Source organism: Perna viridis, chromosome 9 (assembly GCF_037379345.1).
Source record: "Perna viridis isolate PV_CMFRI_1.1 ecotype Kerala chromosome 9, ASM3737934v1, whole genome shotgun sequence".
NCBI lineage: Eukaryota > Metazoa > Mollusca > Bivalvia > Mytilida > Mytilidae > Perna > Perna viridis.
This window is the reverse complement of record NC_142453.1, coordinates 11953597-11972883: the sequence shown is the minus strand read 5'-3', so window position 1 is coordinate 11972883 and position 19287 is coordinate 11953597. Positions and strand designations below refer to the sequence as shown.

The window sequence follows — 19287 nt, the reverse complement described above, 5'->3', positions numbered from 1 at the left end:
CTTCTGGGTCTTCTTGGGCAGGAGAACGGCCTGGATGTTTGGCAGTACACCACCCTGGGCAATGGTCACACCGGACAGAAGTTTGTTCAATTCCTCGTCGTTCCTGATGGCCAGTTGGAGATGACGGGGGATGATTCTGCTTTTCTTGTTGTCACGGGCAGCATTACCTGCCAATTCCAAAACTTCAGCGGCCAAGTATTCGAGAACAGCGGCGAGGTAAACTGGGGCTCCAGCACCTACTCTCTCGGCATAGTTTCCTTTCCTCAACAGTCTGTGGATACGTCCAACTGGGAACTGAAGTCCGGCACGGGACGACCTGCTCTTAGCCTTGGATTTAGCTTTTCCTCCCTTTCCACGTCCAGACATTTTCTTATGTTATAACTTGTTCGAATTCAAACAAATCATAATAACACGAGAATAGTCAAATTTTCCTTTTATACCGACAAACGGATTGAAATGACATTCTGTCTTTAAACCAATCAGCGGTAATGTTCTATCGTCTATGAGGTGTTTTCCGCGAGGTTCGCGTTAAGAAACATATTTCAATCCACCATGTTGTTTAAATAGAAAATTGACAGGGCTGGCGGTATTATTCACTGTACAATCGTCAGAGGATAAACATGCCGCCAAAAGCAACAGGATCAAAGGGAGCAAAGAAGGCCGTGACCAAGGCCAAAGCCGCACGGGCTGGAGGTGACAAGAAGAGGAAGAGGAGAAGGAGGGAATCCTACGGAATCTACATTTACAAAGTTCTCCGACAGGTCCACCCTGACACTGGTGTATCATCAAAGGCTATGTCCATCATGAACAGTTTCGTCAACGACATCTTTGAAAGAATCGCCGCCGAAGCTTCACGTCTGGCTCACTACAACAAGAGATCAACAATCACATCTCGGGAGATCCAGACTGCTGTCCGTCTCCTTTTACCCGGAGAATTGGCCAAGCACGCTGTCAGCGAGGGTACCAAAGCTGTCACCAAATACACCAGCAGCAAGTAAACTTGCAGTTCCAGTCTACTTATTCAACGGCCCTTTTCAGGGCCACCAAAACTTTTCAAAAAGATTCTTATGTTGATATGTTATAGTTGTTATCAAATGCATATATACACCCCCTATTTTCCCCACAAACATACATAACTGTTTAAAACTTCCAAATTGCGAACAACGTTAATCCTTCCTTACTAAAGATTGATAAAGACATTGACATGAATTCTAATGAAAGTGCGTACATAAGAGGTATTTTTATCATAAAAAAATAAATGAAAATATAAAGTGTAACGCTTTATAAACATACATAAGAACACCGTCATATCATATGTACTTACACAAAAATAGATCAACATCAAGTCTGTATAGAAGTATAAATGAGACTTCAATAATATTGAAAGCATTTACAATATGAAATAATGGATATATCTACCATGATGAAATACATTAAATGACGCACCTTTAAAACAAAAACGGGAAATAGAGTTTTGCCCGAGTATCGATTTATCAGGGGATTACCGTTTAACTTGTTTGATTAATGGTAAATACTGAACACTGACAAAATAACATATACATGTATGTTTGTATTTGAAGATCGGTGTACGCAGTCTATTTAGCTCTTTTTTATGTCTCTTGGTGTTATTTTTTTTTGGTTTTTAAATACAACATTTAAAGTAATTGTTTTGTTTTGTTTTTTTAATAATTTATATGAGTGTGGGGGAAGGGGGCTATACCTTGTTTGTCTTATACACGACACATAACATCCATATAAGAATCTTTTTGAAAAATTTTGGTGGCCCTGAAAAGGGCCGTTACTGTTGTTATGGGAAGCTGTTTAACCTCCGAATCCGTACAGGGTACGTCCTTGTCTCTTCAAAGCGTAAACAACGTCCATGGCTGTGACAGTTTTCCTCTTGGCGTGCTCAGTGTATGTGACTGCATCACGGATGACATTTTCCAAGAAAACTTTCAATACACCACGGGTCTCTTCGTAGATGAGTCCAGAGATACGTTTGACACCACCTCTACGTGCAAGACGACGGATAGCTGGTTTTGTGATACCCTGGATGTTATCACGCAACACCTTCCTGTGACGCTTTGCGCCTCCCTTTCCAAGTCCTTTACCTCCTTTACCACGTCCAGACATTATTGTTTCTCTGATAAAATATTAACAGTAGAATGAATTTGCCCGCTGTAAAGATAGATTATATACTAAATAGCGCGACCGTGATAGAAAGCTAGCAAGTTTTAAGAAACAATGATTTTCATTGGATAATGACTTTTTGTGACATAGAGTTGACCTGTACTCACTATTTGGAGGGAAAAGAATGTAATGTAAACAAATAAAAAAAGGGGGGGGGGGTAGGGGGTTTAATATTATAAAGATTATTCTAAATTGTAATAAATGAAGAATGCTAAAAATGATATGAATACCAATAGAGCATAATAAAGATATCCTATTTGGAATTATCAATTCTTCAATTTGATGACACAGCTCAACAGTAATTGGGTCAAAATGAATTTTGAAAAATTACAAAATTTTATTTCTATATCATTTTGTGCAGTGTGATGTACAATCAAGGGTTGAAAATACATTCACTCAATGAAATAGGCTTCTTACATCTAGATATAACTTATATTGTAACATAGAATATATAGTATGAATAATCTGAGGGAGTGAAATTTTCCAAATCTGAATATTTTGAGAATTCAGGTCTTGGAAACAAGTTGATATGAAACTCCTTGTAATTACAAGTTAAGACTTTTGATGTCTTTTCTTTAAACATGCTTTATGCTAGAGAACATTTTTCTCGGCACAAAGTCTGTTCTTGCCATGATAACAAATTTATCTTTGTGACACACACACACACTCGATAGAGATGGACGTTACATGAGTGGTAAAGTCCATCACTTCACATTAGGAAGTTAGGCCGATGACATCTGATGACTCTAATAGAAACAGAAGAAAATGAATTAATATAAATGAAAATCATTGACTTGTGAGGCCCAAAGTATACATAACAATAGTACATAAACTGTGAAGATATGTATTATATTGCTCCAAGTAACACTTAAATGAAGGAAATGTGCAGTCAAAATCAACTTATTTGGTATGCATCCTACTGATTTTTGTTTTCTGGCATATTCTATAAAGAGTACATAAATCATGCTAAAAGTAGAGGAGGCATTATATTGACATGATAAAAAAAAAATGTGATTTCATGGAAACCTACCTGGTGTCTTGTGTTCAAAATAATCAGTAAGGGTGTTGTATCCACATACTAGTATACAGATTATAAGAACAGTACTGTATGTGTTGTTTTTTGGGGTTTTTTTTTTAACAATGGAGCAGCATGTACTATGTTTGGAAAACCACTTGCCTTTTTTAATAAGGTATGATACTTCCTTAGCAGTAGACATATATTACTCAGTCATATAATGTTAAAGCACATCTCATACACTCTACCAGAATAAGTCTGCACCCAATTAAAATCCAATCACATATACATTGTATTCCTGTTTGGACACTTTGATAGCCAGAAGTAAGAATTTATTTCACGATTTTTACAAATTAATAATGTTTTCTTTTCATATTGTTTACATATGTGTGTGTGTGTGCATGTATGTATGTATGCATTTATGTTGGAGAGGAGCAAGCTAAATTATGTGGTTAATAGGATTTGATGTTAAAATGAAACTTTTTTTTCCAATCGGGTTGGGGAAGGCTTATATGATGAAAATTGATACCTTTATAAATCAGGCAAGTGACGGTCAAGGAACATAAGTGAATTCTAAACTACATAATGATGTAGTTTTTAGTATTGGTTTAAATAAAACATCTAATAAGAATCTTTTTTGAAAGATTTTGGTGGCCCTTAAAAGGGCCGTTTAGTAAGGTGATAAGTCGCATCTTAAGCACGCTCTCCACGGATTCTGCGGGCCAACTGGATGTCCTTTGGCATGATGGTGACTCTCTTGGCGTGGATGGCGCACAAGTTGGTGTCTTCAAAAAGACCGACCAAGTAAGCTTCACTAGCTTCCTGGAGTGCCATCACGGCGGAGCTCTGGAATCTAAGATCAGTTTTGAAGTCCTGAGCGATTTCTCTGACTAATCTCTGGAATGGGAGTTTTCTGATGAGGAGCTCGGTACTCTTTTGGTATCTTCTGATTTCTCTCAGGGCGACTGTACCGGGCCTGTATCTGTGTGGTTTCTTGACTCCACCAGTGGCAGGTGCGCTCTTACGAGCGGCCTTGGTGGCCAACTGTTTTCTTGGAGCTTTACCTCCGGTAGATTTACGAGCAGTCTGCTTTGTACGAGCCATTGCGAAGAATGATGATTTGAAAAGTCTCACAGTGATATTAAAAAGGCCGCAAGGATTTGGTTTATTTGCCGCACAATTTGAAAAGCTCGGAGTAATTGGTCGGGGAAACCTATAACACTCCCTACGATTGGTTGTTATTGAGGTAATTCGATTGGATGAAAATAGGAAAAGTTTCAATCCACTTTTCTGTTGATGGTTGAGCTTTGCTAACAATCTGCCAAATGGCAATTTCAATCAACTAATAAACACTTAAGAATGAAATGAATTGTAATCAACAATTCTCATGCGTGACAGTCAATTATGTTTGAATAATTTAACCGTCATAATTTGGTACATGTACAATATACAATATTTATTTAGAGTAACAATAGATTTTTTTTTGGGTTTTGTTTTCATGCATTACGTTTGTTAATACAATGCGAATGATGAGACAGTGATATTAGAAGAGTACATAAAAATAATAATAATGATAATGATAATAATGCCATAAAAAAAAATATAATAATTACAATGAGCGTAATAATAGAAAAAAAAAAGAAAACAAAAGAAAAGAATTTTAAATGTTTTGTGTGGAGTAAAATAACAAGTAAATACAATACAGTTATTTAAAATGTACAGGCCTAGCCTACATACATTAATGCAACCCGTGAAATTGTGCATCTTTTTTTTTCTGTATTCTTAGGATAATACTGCCCTGGAACACTTGGCGCGCACGGAAATATTTTTTATATATACCAAGATTTAATTTCATTTATGAATAGTTACAATTTACTTAAAATTCAAGGTTTTTTCACCTTGAGGGAATGCCGCTCTTAGGGTTTTGTAGGAACAATCTTTGGTTACGTATTACGACAAGTTATATTTTATATGAGAAGAGAAATCAAGGAGAGGGACGGTATAGTTCCCCCCCCCCATTTTTGAGATTGCAATGCTTTCTTTTTTTTCACACACATAACTACATAAGAATCTTTTTGAAGAGTTTTGGTGGCCCTGAAAAGGGCCGTTGTATATTTCAGTTCGAAGAACTAAACTGTTTATTTAGCAGCCTTCTGGGTCTTCTTGGGCAGGAGAACGGCCTGGATGTTTGGCAGTACACCACCCTGGGCAATGGTCACACCGGACAGAAGTTTGTTCAATTCCTCGTCGTTCCTGATGGCCAGTTGGAGATGACGGGGGATGATTCTGCTTTTCTTGTTGTCACGGGCAGCATTACCTGCCAATTCCAAAACTTCAGCGGCCAAGTATTCGAGAACAGCGGCGAGGTAAACTGGGGCTCCAGCACCTACTCTCTCGGCATAGTTTCCTTTCCTCAACAGTCTGTGGATACGTCCAACTGGGAACTGAAGTCCGGCACGGGACGACCTGCTCTTAGCCTTGGATTTAGCTTTTCCTCCCTTTCCACGTCCAGACATTTTCTTATGTTATAACTTGTTCGAATTCAAACAAATCATAATAACACGAGAATAGTCAAATTTTCCTTTTATACCGACAAACGGATTGAAATGACATTCTGTCTTTAAACCAATCAGCGGTAATGTTCTATCGTCTATGAGGTGTTTTCCGCGAGGTTCGCGTTAAGAAACATATTTCAATCCACCATGTTGTTTAAATAGAAAATTGACAGGGCTGGCGGTATTATTCACTGTACAATCGTCAGAGGATAAACATGCCGCCAAAAGCAACAGGATCAAAGGGAGCAAAGAAGGCCGTGACCAAGGCCAAAGCCGCACGGGCTGGAGGTGACAAGAAGAGGAAGAGGAGAAGGAGGGAATCCTACGGAATCTACATTTACAAAGTTCTCCGACAGGTCCACCCTGACACTGGTGTATCATCAAAGGCTATGTCCATCATGAACAGTTTCGTCAACGACATCTTTGAAAGAATCGCCGCCGAAGCTTCACGTCTGGCTCACTACAACAAGAGATCAACAATCACATCTCGGGAGATCCAGACTGCTGTCCGTCTCCTTTTACCCGGAGAATTGGCCAAGCACGCTGTCAGCGAGGGTACCAAAGCTGTCACCAAATACACCAGCAGCAAGTAAACTTGCAGTTCCAGTCTACTTATTCAACGGCCCTTTTCAGGGCCACCAAAACTTTTCAAAAAGATTCTTATGTTGATATGTTATAGTTGTTATCAAATGCATATATACACCCCCTATTTTCCCCACAAACATACATAACTGTTTAAAACTTCCAAATTGCGAACAACGTTAATCCTTCCTTACTAAAGATTGATAAAGACATTGACATGAATTCTAATGAAAGTGCGTACATAAGAGGTATTTTTATCATAAAAAAATAAATGAAAATATAAAGTGTAACGCTTTATAAACATACATAAGAACACCGTCATATCATATGTACTTACACAAAAATAGATCAACATCAAGTCTGTATAGAAGTATAAATGAGACTTCAATAATATTGAAAGCATTTACAATATGAAATAATGGATATATCTACCATGATGAAATACATTAAATGACGCACCTTTAAAACAAAAACGGGAAATAGAGTTTTGCCCGAGTATCGATTTATCAGGGGATTACCGTTTAACTTGTTTGATTAATGGTAAATACTGAACACTGACAAAATAACATATACATGTATGTTTGTATTTGAAGATCGGTGTACGCAGTCTATTTAGCTCTTTTTTATGTCTCTTGGTGTTATTTTTTTTTGGTTTTTAAATACAACATTTAAAGTAATTGTTTTGTTTTGTTTTTTTAATAATTTATATGAGTGTGGGGGAAGGGGGCTATACCTTGTTTGTCTTATACACGACACATAACATCCATATAAGAATCTTTTTGAAAAATTTTGGTGGCCCTGAAAAGGGCCGTTACTGTTGTTATGGGAAGCTGTTTAACCTCCGAATCCGTACAGGGTACGTCCTTGTCTCTTCAAAGCGTAGACAACGTCCATGGCTGTGACAGTTTTCCTCTTGGCGTGCTCAGTGTATGTGACTGCATCACGGATGACATTTTCCAAGAAAACTTTCAATACACCACGGGTCTCTTCGTAGATGAGTCCAGAGATACGTTTGACACCACCTCTACGTGCAAGACGACGGATAGCTGGTTTTGTGATACCCTGGATGTTATCACGCAACACCTTCCTGTGACGCTTTGCGCCTCCCTTTCCAAGTCCTTTACCTCCTTTACCACGTCCAGACATTATTGTTTCTCTGATAAAATATTAACAGTAGAATGAATTTGCCCGCTGTAAAGATAGATTATATACTAAATAGCGCGACCGTGATAGAAAGCTAGCAAGTTTTAAGAAACAATGATTTTCATTGGATAATGACTTTTTGTGACATAGAGTTGACCTGTACTCACTATTTGGAGGGAAAAGAATGTAATGTAAACAAATAAAAAAAGGGGGGGGGTAGGGGGTTTAATATTATAAAGATTATTCTAAATTGTAATAAATGAAGAATGCTAAAAATGATATGAATACCAATAGAGCATAATAAAGATATCCTATTTGGAATTATCAATTCTTCAATTTGATGACACAGCTCAACAGTAATTGGGTCAAAATGAATTTTGAAAAATTACAAAATTTTATTTCTATATCATTTTGTGCAGTGTGATGTACAATCAAGGGTTGAAAATACATTCACTCAATGAAATAGGCTTCTTACATCTAGATATAACTTATATTGTAACATAGAATATATAGTATGAATAATCTGAGGGAGTGAAATTTTCCAAATCTGAATATTTTGAGAATTCAGGTCTTGGAAACAAGTTGATATGAAACTCCTTGTAATTACAAGTTAAGACTTTTGATGTCTTTTCTTTAAACATGCTTTATGCTAGAGAACATTTTTCTCGGCACAAAGTCTGTTCTTGCCATGATAACAAATTTATCTTTGTGACACACACACACACTCGATAGAGATGGACGTTACATGAGTGGTAAAGTCCATCACTTCACATTAGGAAGTTAGGCCGATGACATCTGATGACTCTAATAGAAACAGAAGAAAATGAATTAATATAAATGAAAATCATTGACTTGTGAGGCCCAAAGTATACATAACAATAGTACATAAACTGTGAAGATATGTATTATATTGCTCCAAGTAACACTTAAATGAAGGAAATGTGCAGTCAAAATCAACTTATTTGGTATGCATCCTACTGATTTTTGTTTTCTGGCATATTCTATAAAGAGTACATAAATCATGCTAAAAGTAGAGGAGGCATTATATTGACATGATAAAAAAAAAATGTGATTTCATGGAAACCTACCTGGTGTCTTGTGTTCAAAATAATCAGTAAGGGTGTTGTATCCACATACTAGTATACAGATTATAAGAACAGTACTGTATGTGTTGTTTTTTGGGGTTTTTTTTTTAACAATGGAGCAGCATGTACTATGTTTGGAAAACCACTTGCCTTTTTTAATAAGGTATGATACTTCCTTAGCAGTAGACATATATTACTCAGTCATATAATGTTAAAGCACATCTCATACACTCTACCAGAATAAGTCTGCACCCAATTAAAATCCAATCACATATACATTGTATTCCTGTTTGGACACTTTGATAGCCAGAAGTAAGAATTTATTTCACGATTTTTACAAATTAATAATGTTTTCTTTTCATATTGTTTACATATGTGTGTGTGTGTGCATGTATGTATGTATGCATTTATGTTGGAGAGGAGCAAGCTAAATTATGTGGTTAATAGGATTTGATGTTAAAATGAAACTTTTTTTTCCAATCGGGTTGGGGAAGGCTTATATGATGAAAATTGATACCTTTATAAATCAGGCAAGTGACGGTCAAGGAACATAAGTGAATTCTAAACTACATAATGATGTAGTTTTTAGTATTGGTTTAAATAAAACATCTAATAAGAATCTTTTTTGAAAGATTTTGGTGGCCCTTAAAAGGGCCGTTTAGTAAGGTGATAAGTCGCATCTTAAGCACGCTCTCCACGGATTCTGCGGGCCAACTGGATGTCCTTTGGCATGATGGTGACTCTCTTGGCGTGGATGGCGCACAAGTTGGTGTCTTCAAAAAGACCGACCAAGTAAGCTTCACTAGCTTCCTGGAGTGCCATCACGGCGGAGCTCTGGAATCTAAGATCAGTTTTGAAGTCCTGAGCGATTTCTCTGACTAATCTCTGGAATGGGAGTTTTCTGATGAGGAGCTCGGTACTCTTTTGGTATCTTCTGATTTCTCTCAGGGCGACTGTACCGGGCCTGTATCTGTGTGGTTTCTTGACTCCACCAGTGGCAGGTGCGCTCTTACGAGCGGCCTTGGTGGCCAACTGTTTTCTTGGAGCTTTACCTCCGGTAGATTTACGAGCAGTCTGCTTTGTACGAGCCATTGCGAAGAATGATGATTTGAAAAGTCTCACAGTGATATTAAAAAGGCCGCAAGGATTTGGTTTATTTGCCGCACAATTTGAAAAGCTCGGAGTAATTGGTCGGGGAAACCTATAACACTCCCTACGATTGGTTGTTATTGAGGTAATTCGATTGGATGAAAATAGGAAAAGTTTCAATCCACTTTTCTGTTGATGGTTGAGCTTTGCTAACAATCTGCCAAATGGCAATTTCAATCAACTAATAAACACTTAAGAATGAAATGAATTGTAATCAACAATTCTCATGCGTGACAGTCAATTATGTTTGAATAATTTAACCGTCATAATTTGGTACATGTACAATATACAATATTTATTTAGAGTAACAATAGATTTTTTTTTGGGTTTTGTTTTCATGCATTACGTTTGTTAATACAATGCGAATGATGAGACAGTGATATTAGAAGAGTACATAAAAATAATAATAATGATAATGATAATAATGCCATAAAAAAAAATATAATAATTACAATGAGCGTAATAATAGAAAAAAAAAAGAAAACAAAAGAAAAGAATTTTAAATGTTTTGTGTGGAGTAAAATAACAAGTAAATACAATACAGTTATTTAAAATGTACAGGCCTAGCCTACATACATTAATGCAACCCGTGAAATTGTGCATCTTTTTTTTTCTGTATTCTTAGGATAATACTGCCCTGGAACACTTGGCGCGCACGGAAATATTTTTTATATATACCAAGATTTAATTTCATTTATGAATAGTTACAATTTACTTAAAATTCAAGGTTTTTTCACCTTGAGGGAATGCCGCTCTTAGGGTTTTGTAGGAACAATCTTTGGTTACGTATTACGACAAGTTATATTTTATATGAGAAGAGAAATCAAGGAGAGGGACGGTATAGTTCCCCCCCCCCCATTTTTGAGATTGCAATGCTTTCTTTTTTTTCACACACATAACTACATAAGAATCTTTTTGAAGAGTTTTGGTGGCCCTGAAAAGGGCCGTTGTATATTTCAGTTCGAAGAACTAAACTGTTTATTTAGCAGCCTTCTGGGTCTTCTTGGGCAGGAGAACGGCCTGGATGTTTGGCAGTACACCACCCTGGGCAATGGTCACACCGGACAGAAGTTTGTTCAATTCCTCGTCGTTCCTGATGGCCAGTTGGAGATGACGGGGGATGATTCTGCTTTTCTTGTTGTCACGGGCAGCATTACCTGCCAATTCCAAAACTTCAGCGGCCAAGTATTCGAGAACAGCGGCGAGGTAAACTGGGGCTCCAGCACCTATTCTCTCGGCATAGTTTCCTTTCCTCAACAGTCTGTGGATACGTCCAACTGGGAACTGAAGTCCGGCACGGGACGACCTGCTCTTAGCCTTGGATTTAGCTTTTCCTCCCTTTCCACGTCCAGACATTTTCTTATGTTATAACTTGTTCGAATTCAAACAAATCATAATAACACGAGAATAGTCAAATTTTCCTTTTATACCGACAAACGGATTGAAATGACATTCTGTCTTTAAACCAATCAGCGGTAATGTTCTATCGTCTATGAGGTGTTTTCCGCGAGGTTCGCGTTAAGAAACATATTTCAATCCACCATGTTGTTTAAATAGAAAATTGACAGGGCTGGCGGTATTATTCACTGTACAATCGTCAGAGGATAAACATGCCGCCAAAAGCAACAGGATCAAAGGGAGCAAAGAAGGCCGTGACCAAGGCCAAAGCCGCACGGGCTGGAGGTGACAAGAAGAGGAAGAGGAGAAGGAGGGAATCCTACGGAATCTACATTTACAAAGTTCTCCGACAGGTCCACCCTGACACTGGTGTATCATCAAAGGCTATGTCCATCATGAACAGTTTCGTCAACGACATCTTTGAAAGAATCGCCGCCGAAGCTTCACGTCTGGCTCACTACAACAAGAGATCAACAATCACATCTCGGGAGATCCAGACTGCTGTCCGTCTCCTTTTACCCGGAGAATTGGCCAAGCACGCTGTCAGCGAGGGTACCAAAGCTGTCACCAAATACACCAGCAGCAAGTAAACTTGCAGTTCCAGTCTACTTATTCAACGGCCCTTTTCAGGGCCACCAAAACTTTTCAAAAAGATTCTTATGTTGATATGTTATAGTTGTTATCAAATGCATATATACACCCCCTATTTTCCCCACAAACATACATAACTGTTTAAAACTTCCAAATTGCGAACAACGTTAATCCTTCCTTACTAAAGATTGATAAAGACATTGACATGAATTCTAATGAAAGTGCGTACATAAGAGGTATTTTTATCATAAAAAAATAAATGAAAATATAAAGTGTAACGCTTTATAAACATACATAAGAACACCGTCATATCATATGTACTTACACAAAAATAGATCAACATCAAGTCTGTATAGAAGTATAAATGAGACTTCAATAATATTGAAAGCATTTACAATATGAAATAATGGATATATCTACCATGATGAAATACATTAAATGACGCACCTTTAAAACAAAAACGGGAAATAGAGTTTTGCCCGAGTATCGATTTATCAGGGGATTACCGTTTAACTTGTTTGATTAATGGTAAATACTGAACACTGACAAAATAACATATACATGTATGTTTGTATTTGAAGATCGGTGTACGCAGTCTATTTAGCTCTTTTTTATGTCTCTTGGTGTTATTTTTTTTTGGTTTTTAAATACAACATTTAAAGTAATTGTTTTGTTTTGTTTTTTTAATAATTTATATGAGTGTGGGGGAAGGGGGCTATACCTTGTTTGTCTTATACACGACACATAACATCCATATAAGAATCTTTTTGAAAAATTTTGGTGGCCCTGAAAAGGGCCGTTACTGTTGTTATGGGAAGCTGTTTAACCTCCGAATCCGTACAGGGTACGTCCTTGTCTCTTCAAAGCGTAGACAACGTCCATGGCTGTGACAGTTTTCCTCTTGGCGTGCTCAGTGTATGTGACTGCATCACGGATGACATTTTCCAAGAAAACTTTCAATACACCACGGGTCTCTTCGTAGATGAGTCCAGAGATACGTTTGACACCACCTCTACGTGCAAGACGACGGATAGCTGGTTTTGTGATACCCTGGATGTTATCACGCAACACCTTCCTGTGACGCTTTGCGCCTCCCTTTCCAAGTCCTTTACCTCCTTTACCACGTCCAGACATTATTGTTTCTCTGATAAAATATTAACAGTAGAATGAATTTGCCCGCTGTAAAGATAGATTATATACTAAATAGCGCGACCGTGATAGAAAGCTAGCAAGTTTTAAGAAACAATGATTTTCATTGGATAATGACTTTTTGTGACATAGAGTTGACCTGTACTCACTATTTGGAGGGAAAAGAATGTAATGTAAACAAATAAAAAAAGGGGGGGGGTAGGGGGTTTAATATTATAAAGATTATTCTAAATTGTAATAAATGAAGAATGCTAAAAATGATATGAATACCAATAGAGCATAATAAAGATATCCTATTTGGAATTATCAATTCTTCAATTTGATGACACAGCTCAACAGTAATTGGGTCAAAATGAATTTTGAAAAATTACAAAATTTTATTTCTATATCATTTTGTGCAGTGTGATGTACAATCAAGGGTTGAAAATACATTCACTCAATGAAATAGGCTTCTTACATCTAGATATAACTTATATTGTAACATAGAATATATAGTATGAATAATCTGAGGGAGTGAAATTTTCCAAATCTGAATATTTTGAGAATTCAGGTCTTGGAAACAAGTTGATATGAAACTCCTTGTAATTACAAGTTAAGACTTTTGATGTCTTTTCTTTAAACATGCTTTATGCTAGAGAACATTTTTCTCGGCACAAAGTCTGTTCTTGCCATGATAACAAATTTATCTTTGTGACACACACACACACTCGATAGAGATGGACGTTACATGAGTGGTAAAGTCCATCACTTCACATTAGGAAGTTAGGCCGATGACATCTGATGACTCTAATAGAAACAGAAGAAAATGAATTAATATAAATGAAAATCATTGACTTGTGAGGCCCAAAGTATACATAACAATAGTACATAAACTGTGAAGATATGTATTATATTGCTCCAAGTAACACTTAAATGAAGGAAATGTGCAGTCAAAATCAACTTATTTGGTATGCATCCTACTGATTTTTGTTTTCTGGCATATTCTATAAAGAGTACATAAATCATGCTAAAAGTAGAGGAGGCATTATATTGACATGATAAAAAAAAAATGTGATTTCATGGAAACCTACCTGGTGTCTTGTGTTCAAAATAATCAGTAAGGGTGTTGTATCCACATACTAGTATACAGATTATAAGAACAGTACTGTATGTGTTGTTTTTTGGGGTTTTTTTTTTAACAATGGAGCAGCATGTACTATGTTTGGAAAACCACTTGCCTTTTTTAATAAGGTATGATACTTCCTTAGCAGTAGACATATATTACTCAGTCATATAATGTTAAAGCACATCTCATACACTCTACCAGAATAAGTCTGCACCCAATTAAAATCCAATCACATATACATTGTATTCCTGTTTGGACACTTTGATAGCCAGAAGTAAGAATTTATTTCACGATTTTTACAAATTAATAATGTTTTCTTTTCATATTGTTTACATATGTGTGTGTGTGTGCATGTATGTATGTATGCATTTATGTTGGAGAGGAGCAAGCTAAATTATGTGGTTAATAGGATTTGATGTTAAAATGAAACTTTTTTTTCCAATCGGGTTGGGGAAGGCTTATATGATGAAAATTGATACCTTTATAAATCAGGCAAGTGACGGTCAAGGAACATAAGTGAATTCTAAACTACATAATGATGTAGTTTTTAGTATTGGTTTAAATAAAACATCTAATAAGAATCTTTTTTGAAAGATTTTGGTGGCCCTTAAAAGGGCCGTTTAGTAAGGTGATAAGTCGCATCTTAAGCACGCTCTCCACGGATTCTGCGGGCCAACTGGATGTCCTTTGGCATGATGGTGACTCTCTTGGCGTGGATGGCGCACAAGTTGGTGTCTTCAAAAAGACCGACCAAGTAAGCTTCACTAGCTTCCTGGAGTGCCATCACGGCGGAGCTCTGGAATCTAAGATCAGTTTTGAAGTCCTGAGCGATTTCTCTGACTAATCTCTGGAATGGGAGTTTTCTGATGAGGAGCTCGGTACTCTTTTGGTATCTTCTGATTTCTCTCAGGGCGACTGTACCGGGCCTGTATCTGTGTGGTTTCTTGACTCCACCAGTGGCAGGTGCGCTCTTACGAGCGGCCTTGGTGGCCAACTGTTTTCTTGGAGCTTTACCTCCGGTAGATTTACGAGCAGTCTGCTTTGTACGAGCCATTGCGAAGAATGATGATTTGAAAAGTCTCACAGTGATATTAAAAAGGCCGCAAGGATTTGGTTTATTTGCCGCACAATTTGAAAAGCTCGGAGTAATTGGTCGGGGAAACCTATAACACTCCCTACGATTGGTTGTTATTGAGGTAATTCGATTGGATGAAAATAGGAAAAGTTTCAATCCACTTTTCTGTTGATGGTTGAGCTTTGCTAACAATCTGCCAAATGGCAATTTCAATCAACTAATAAACACTTAAGAATGAAATGAATTGTAATCAACAATTCTCATGCGTGACAGTCAATTATGTTTGAATAATTTAACCGTCATAATTTGGTACATGTACAATATACAATATTTATTTAGAGTAACAATAGATTTTTTTTTGGGTTTTGTTTTCATGCATTACGTTTGTTAATACAATGCGAATGATGAGACAGTGATATTAGAAGAGTACATAAAAATAATAATAATGATAATGATAATAATGCCATAAAAAAAAATATAATAATTACAATGAGCGTAATAATAGAAAAAAAAAAGAAAACAAAAGAAAAGAATTTTAAATGTTTTGTGTGGAGTAAAATAACAAGTAAATACAATACAGTTATTTAAAATGTACAGGCCTAGCCTACATACATTAATGCAACCCGTGAAATTGTGCATCTTTTTTTTTCTGTATTCTTAGGATAATACTGCCCTGGAACACTTGGCGCGCACGGAAATATTTTTTATATATACCAAGATTTAATTTCATTTATGAATAGTTACAATTTACTTAAAATTCAAGGTTTTTTCACCTTGAGGGAATGCCGCTCTTAGGGTTTTGTAGGAACAATCTTTGGTTACGTATTACGACAAGTTATATTTTATATGAGAAGAGAAATCAAGGAGAGGGACGGTATAGTTCCCCCCCCCCCCATTTTTGAGATTGCAATGCTTTCTTTTTTTTCACACACATAACTACATAAGAATCTTTTTGAAGAGTTTTGGTGGCCCTGAAAAGGGCCGTTGTATATTTCAGTTCGAAGAACTAAACTGTTTATTTAGCAGCCTTCTGGGTCTTCTTGGGCAGGAGAACGGCCTGGATGTTTGGCAGTACACCACCCTGGGCAATGGTCACACCGGACAGAAGTTTGTTCAATTCCTCGTCGTTCCTGATGGCCAGTTGGAGATGACGGGGGATGATTCTGCTTTTCTTGTTGTCACGGGCAGCATTACCTGCCAATTCCAAAACTTCAGCGGCCAAGTATTCGAGAACAGCGGCGAGGTAAACTGGGGCTCCAGCACCTACTCTCTCGGCATAGTTTCCTTTCCTCAACAGTCTGTGGATACGTCCAACTGGGAACTGAAGTCCGGCACGGGACGACCTGCTCTTAGCCTTGGATTTAGCTTTTCCTCCCTTTCCACGTCCAGACATTTTCTTATGTTATAACTTGTTCGAATTCAAACAAATCATAATAACACGAGAATAGTCAAATTTTCCTTTTATACCGACAAACGGATTGAAATGACATTCTGTCTTTAAACCAATCAGCGGTAATGTTCTATCGTCTATGAGGTGTTTTCCGCGAGGTTCGCGTTAAGAAACATATTTCAATCCACCATGTTGTTTAAATAGAAAATTGACAGGGCTGGCGGTATTATTCACTGTACAATCGTCAGAGGATAAACATGCCGCCAAAAGCAACAGGATCAAAGGGAGCAAAGAAGGCCGTGACCAAGGCCAAAGCCGCACGGGCTGGAGGTGACAAGAAGAGGAAGAGGAGAAGGAGGGAATCCTACGGAATCTACATTTACAAAGTTCTCCGACAGGTCCACCCTGACACTGGTGTATCATCAAAGGCTATGTCCATCATGAACAGTTTCGTCAACGACATCTTTGAAAGAATCGCCGCCGAAGCTTCACGTCTGGCTCACTACAACAAGAGATCAACAATCACATCTCGGGAGATCCAGACTGCTGTCCGTCTCCTTTTACCCGGAGAATTGGCCAAGCACGCTGTCAGCGAGGGTACCAAAGCTGTCACCAAATACACCAGCAGCAAGTAAACTTGCAGTTCCAGTCTACTTATTCAACGGCCCTTTTCAGGGCCACCAAAACTTTTCAAAAAGATTCTTATGTTGATATGTTATAGTTGTTATCAAATGCATATATACACCCCCTATTTTCCCCACAAACATACATAACTGTTTAAAACTTCCAAATTGCGAACAACGTTAATCCTTCCTTACTAAAGATTGATAAAGACATTGACATGAATTCTAATGAAAGTGCGTACATAAGAGGTATTTTTATCATAAAAAAATAAATGAAAATATAAAGTGTAACGCTTTATAAACATACATAAGAACACCGTCATATCATATGTACTTACACAAAAATAGATCAACATCAAGTCTGTATAGAAGTATAAATGAGACTTCAATAATATTGAAAGCATTTACAATATGAAATAATGGATATATCTACCATGATGAAATACATTAAATGACGCACCTTTAAAACAAAAACGGGAAATAGAGTTTTGCCCGAGTATCGATTTATCAGGGGATTACCGTTTAACTTGTTTGATTAATGGTAAATACTGAACACTGACAAAATAACATATACATGTATGTTTGTATTTGAAGATCGGTGTACGCAGTCTATTTAGCTCTTTTTTATGTCTCTTGGTGTTATTTTTTTTTGGTTTTTAAATACAACATTTAAAGTAATTGTTTTGTTTTGTTTTTTTAATAATTTATATGAGTGTGGGGGAAGGGGGCTATACCTTGTTTGTCTTATACACGACACATAACATCCATATAAGAATCTTTTTGAAAAATTTTGGTGGCCCTGAAAAGGGCCGTTACTGTTGTTATGGGAAGCTGTTTAACCTCCGAATCCGTACAGGGTACGTCCTTGTCTCTTCAAAGCGTAGACAACGTCCATGGCTGTGACAGTTTTCCTCTTGGCGTGCTCAGTGTATGTGACTGCATCACGGATGACATTTTCCAAGAAAACTTTCAATACACCACGGGTCTCTTCGTAGATGAGTCCAGAGATACGTTTGACACCACCTCTACGTGCAAGACGACGGATAGCTGGTTTTGTGATACCCTGGATGTTATCACGCAACACCTTCCTGTGACGCTTTGCGCCTCCCTTTCCAAGTCCTTTACCTCCTTTACCACGTCCAGACATTATTGTTTCTCTGATAAAATATTAACAGTAGAATGAATTTGCCCGCTGTAAAGATAGATTATATACTAAATAGCGCGACCGTGATAGAAAGCTAGCAAGTTTTAAGAAACAATGATTTTCATTGGATAATGACTTTTTGTGACATAGAGTTGACCTGTACTCACTATTTGGAGGGAAAAGAATGTAATGTAAACAAATAAAAAAAGGGGGGGGGTAGGGGGTTTAATATTATAAAGATTATTCTAAATTGTAATAAATGAAGAATGCTAAAAATGATATGAATACCAATAGAGCATAATAAAGATATCCTATTTGGAATTATCAATTCTTCAATTTGATGACACAGCTCAACAGTAATTGGGTCAAAATGAATTTTGAAAAATTACAAAATTTTATTTCTATATCATTTTGTGCAGTGTGATGTACAATCAAGGGTTGAAAATACATTCACTCAATGAAATAGGCTTCTTACATCTAGATATAACTTATATTGTAACATAGAATATATAGTATGAATAATCTGAGGGAGTGAAATTTTCCAAATCTGAATATTTTGAGAATTCAGGTCTTGGAAACAAGTTGATATGAAACTCCTTGTAATTACAAGTTAAGACTTTTGATGTCTTTTCTTTAAACATGCTTTATGCTAGAGAACATTTTTCTCGGCACAAAGTCTGTTCTTGCCATGATAACAAATTTATCTTTGTGACACACACACACACTCGATAGAGATGGACGTTACATGAGTGGTAAAGTCCATCACTTCACATTAGGAAGTTAGGCCGATGACATCTGATGACTCTAATAGAAACAGAAGAAAATGAATTAATATAAATGAAAATCATTGACTTGTGAGGCCCAAAGTATACATAACAATAGTACATAAACTGTGAAGATATGTATTATATTGCTCCAAGTAACACTTAAATGAAGGAAATGTGCAGTCAAAATCAACTTATTTGGTATGCATCCTACTGATTTTTGTTTTCTGGCATATTCTATATAAAGAGTACATAAATCATGCTAAAAGTAGAGGAGGCATTATATTGACATGATAAAAAAAAAATGTGATTTCATGGAAACCTACCTG

At 36.9% G+C, this 19287-nt stretch overlaps 12 protein-coding genes across 12 annotated transcripts; 4 read left to right on the top strand and 8 right to left on the bottom strand.

The window, feature by feature from the left end:
• The first annotated feature begins 489 nt into the window (after positions 1-489).
• Positions 490-1208, top strand: LOC148606739 (histone H2B). Its single transcript, XM_088546336.1, has one exon. It carries the CDS (start codon positions 621-623, stop codon positions 996-998), a length of 378 nt encoding a protein of 125 aa, XP_088402462.1. The 5' UTR covers positions 490-620; the 3' UTR covers positions 999-1208.
• A 613-nt stretch (positions 1209-1821) lies between these two features.
• Positions 1822-2133, bottom strand: LOC148606738 (histone H4). Its single transcript, XM_088546153.1, has one exon. It carries the CDS (start codon positions 2131-2133, stop codon positions 1822-1824), a length of 312 nt encoding a protein of 103 aa, XP_088402279.1.
• A 1185-nt stretch (positions 2134-3318) lies between these two features.
• On the bottom strand, positions 3319-5214 carry LOC148606737 (histone H3). The gene has a single exon (XM_088546309.1). It carries the CDS (start codon positions 4307-4309, stop codon positions 3899-3901), a length of 411 nt encoding a protein of 136 aa, XP_088402435.1. The 5' UTR covers positions 4310-5214; the 3' UTR covers positions 3319-3898.
• Positions 5215-5844: 630 nt separating this feature from the next.
• Positions 5845-6563, top strand: LOC148606736 (histone H2B). The gene has a single exon (XM_088546311.1). The coding sequence runs from the start codon at positions 5976-5978 to the stop codon at positions 6351-6353; it is 378 nt and encodes a 125-aa protein (XP_088402437.1). The 5' UTR covers positions 5845-5975; the 3' UTR covers positions 6354-6563.
• A 613-nt stretch (positions 6564-7176) lies between these two features.
• LOC148606735 (histone H4) lies at positions 7177-7488 on the bottom strand. Its single transcript, XM_088546152.1, has one exon. It carries the CDS (start codon positions 7486-7488, stop codon positions 7177-7179), a length of 312 nt encoding a protein of 103 aa, XP_088402278.1.
• Positions 7489-8671: 1183 nt separating this feature from the next.
• Positions 8672-10567, bottom strand: LOC148606734 (histone H3). Its single transcript, XM_088546464.1, has one exon. It carries the CDS (start codon positions 9660-9662, stop codon positions 9252-9254), a length of 411 nt encoding a protein of 136 aa, XP_088402590.1. The 5' UTR covers positions 9663-10567; the 3' UTR covers positions 8672-9251.
• A 91-nt stretch (positions 10568-10658) lies between these two features.
• LOC148606733 (histone H2A-like) lies at positions 10659-11111 on the bottom strand. Its single transcript, XM_088546466.1, has one exon. The coding sequence runs from the start codon at positions 11073-11075 to the stop codon at positions 10698-10700; it is 378 nt and encodes a 125-aa protein (XP_088402592.1). The 5' UTR covers positions 11076-11111; the 3' UTR covers positions 10659-10697.
• An 87-nt stretch (positions 11112-11198) lies between these two features.
• On the top strand, positions 11199-11917 carry LOC148606732 (histone H2B). The gene has a single exon (XM_088546465.1). The coding sequence runs from the start codon at positions 11330-11332 to the stop codon at positions 11705-11707; it is 378 nt and encodes a 125-aa protein (XP_088402591.1). The 5' UTR covers positions 11199-11329; the 3' UTR covers positions 11708-11917.
• A 613-nt stretch (positions 11918-12530) lies between these two features.
• On the bottom strand, positions 12531-12842 carry LOC148606731 (histone H4). The gene has a single exon (XM_088546150.1). The coding sequence runs from the start codon at positions 12840-12842 to the stop codon at positions 12531-12533; it is 312 nt and encodes a 103-aa protein (XP_088402276.1).
• A 1183-nt stretch (positions 12843-14025) lies between these two features.
• Positions 14026-15921, bottom strand: LOC148606730 (histone H3). Its single transcript, XM_088546319.1, has one exon. It carries the CDS (start codon positions 15014-15016, stop codon positions 14606-14608), a length of 411 nt encoding a protein of 136 aa, XP_088402445.1. The 5' UTR covers positions 15017-15921; the 3' UTR covers positions 14026-14605.
• Positions 15922-16553: 632 nt separating this feature from the next.
• LOC148606729 (histone H2B) lies at positions 16554-17272 on the top strand. Its single transcript, XM_088546320.1, has one exon. It carries the CDS (start codon positions 16685-16687, stop codon positions 17060-17062), a length of 378 nt encoding a protein of 125 aa, XP_088402446.1. The 5' UTR covers positions 16554-16684; the 3' UTR covers positions 17063-17272.
• A 566-nt stretch (positions 17273-17838) lies between these two features.
• Positions 17839-18593, bottom strand: LOC148606728 (histone H4). The gene has a single exon (XM_088544686.1). It carries the CDS (start codon positions 18195-18197, stop codon positions 17886-17888), a length of 312 nt encoding a protein of 103 aa, XP_088400812.1. The 5' UTR covers positions 18198-18593; the 3' UTR covers positions 17839-17885.
• Positions 18594-19287: the final 694 nt, after the last annotated feature.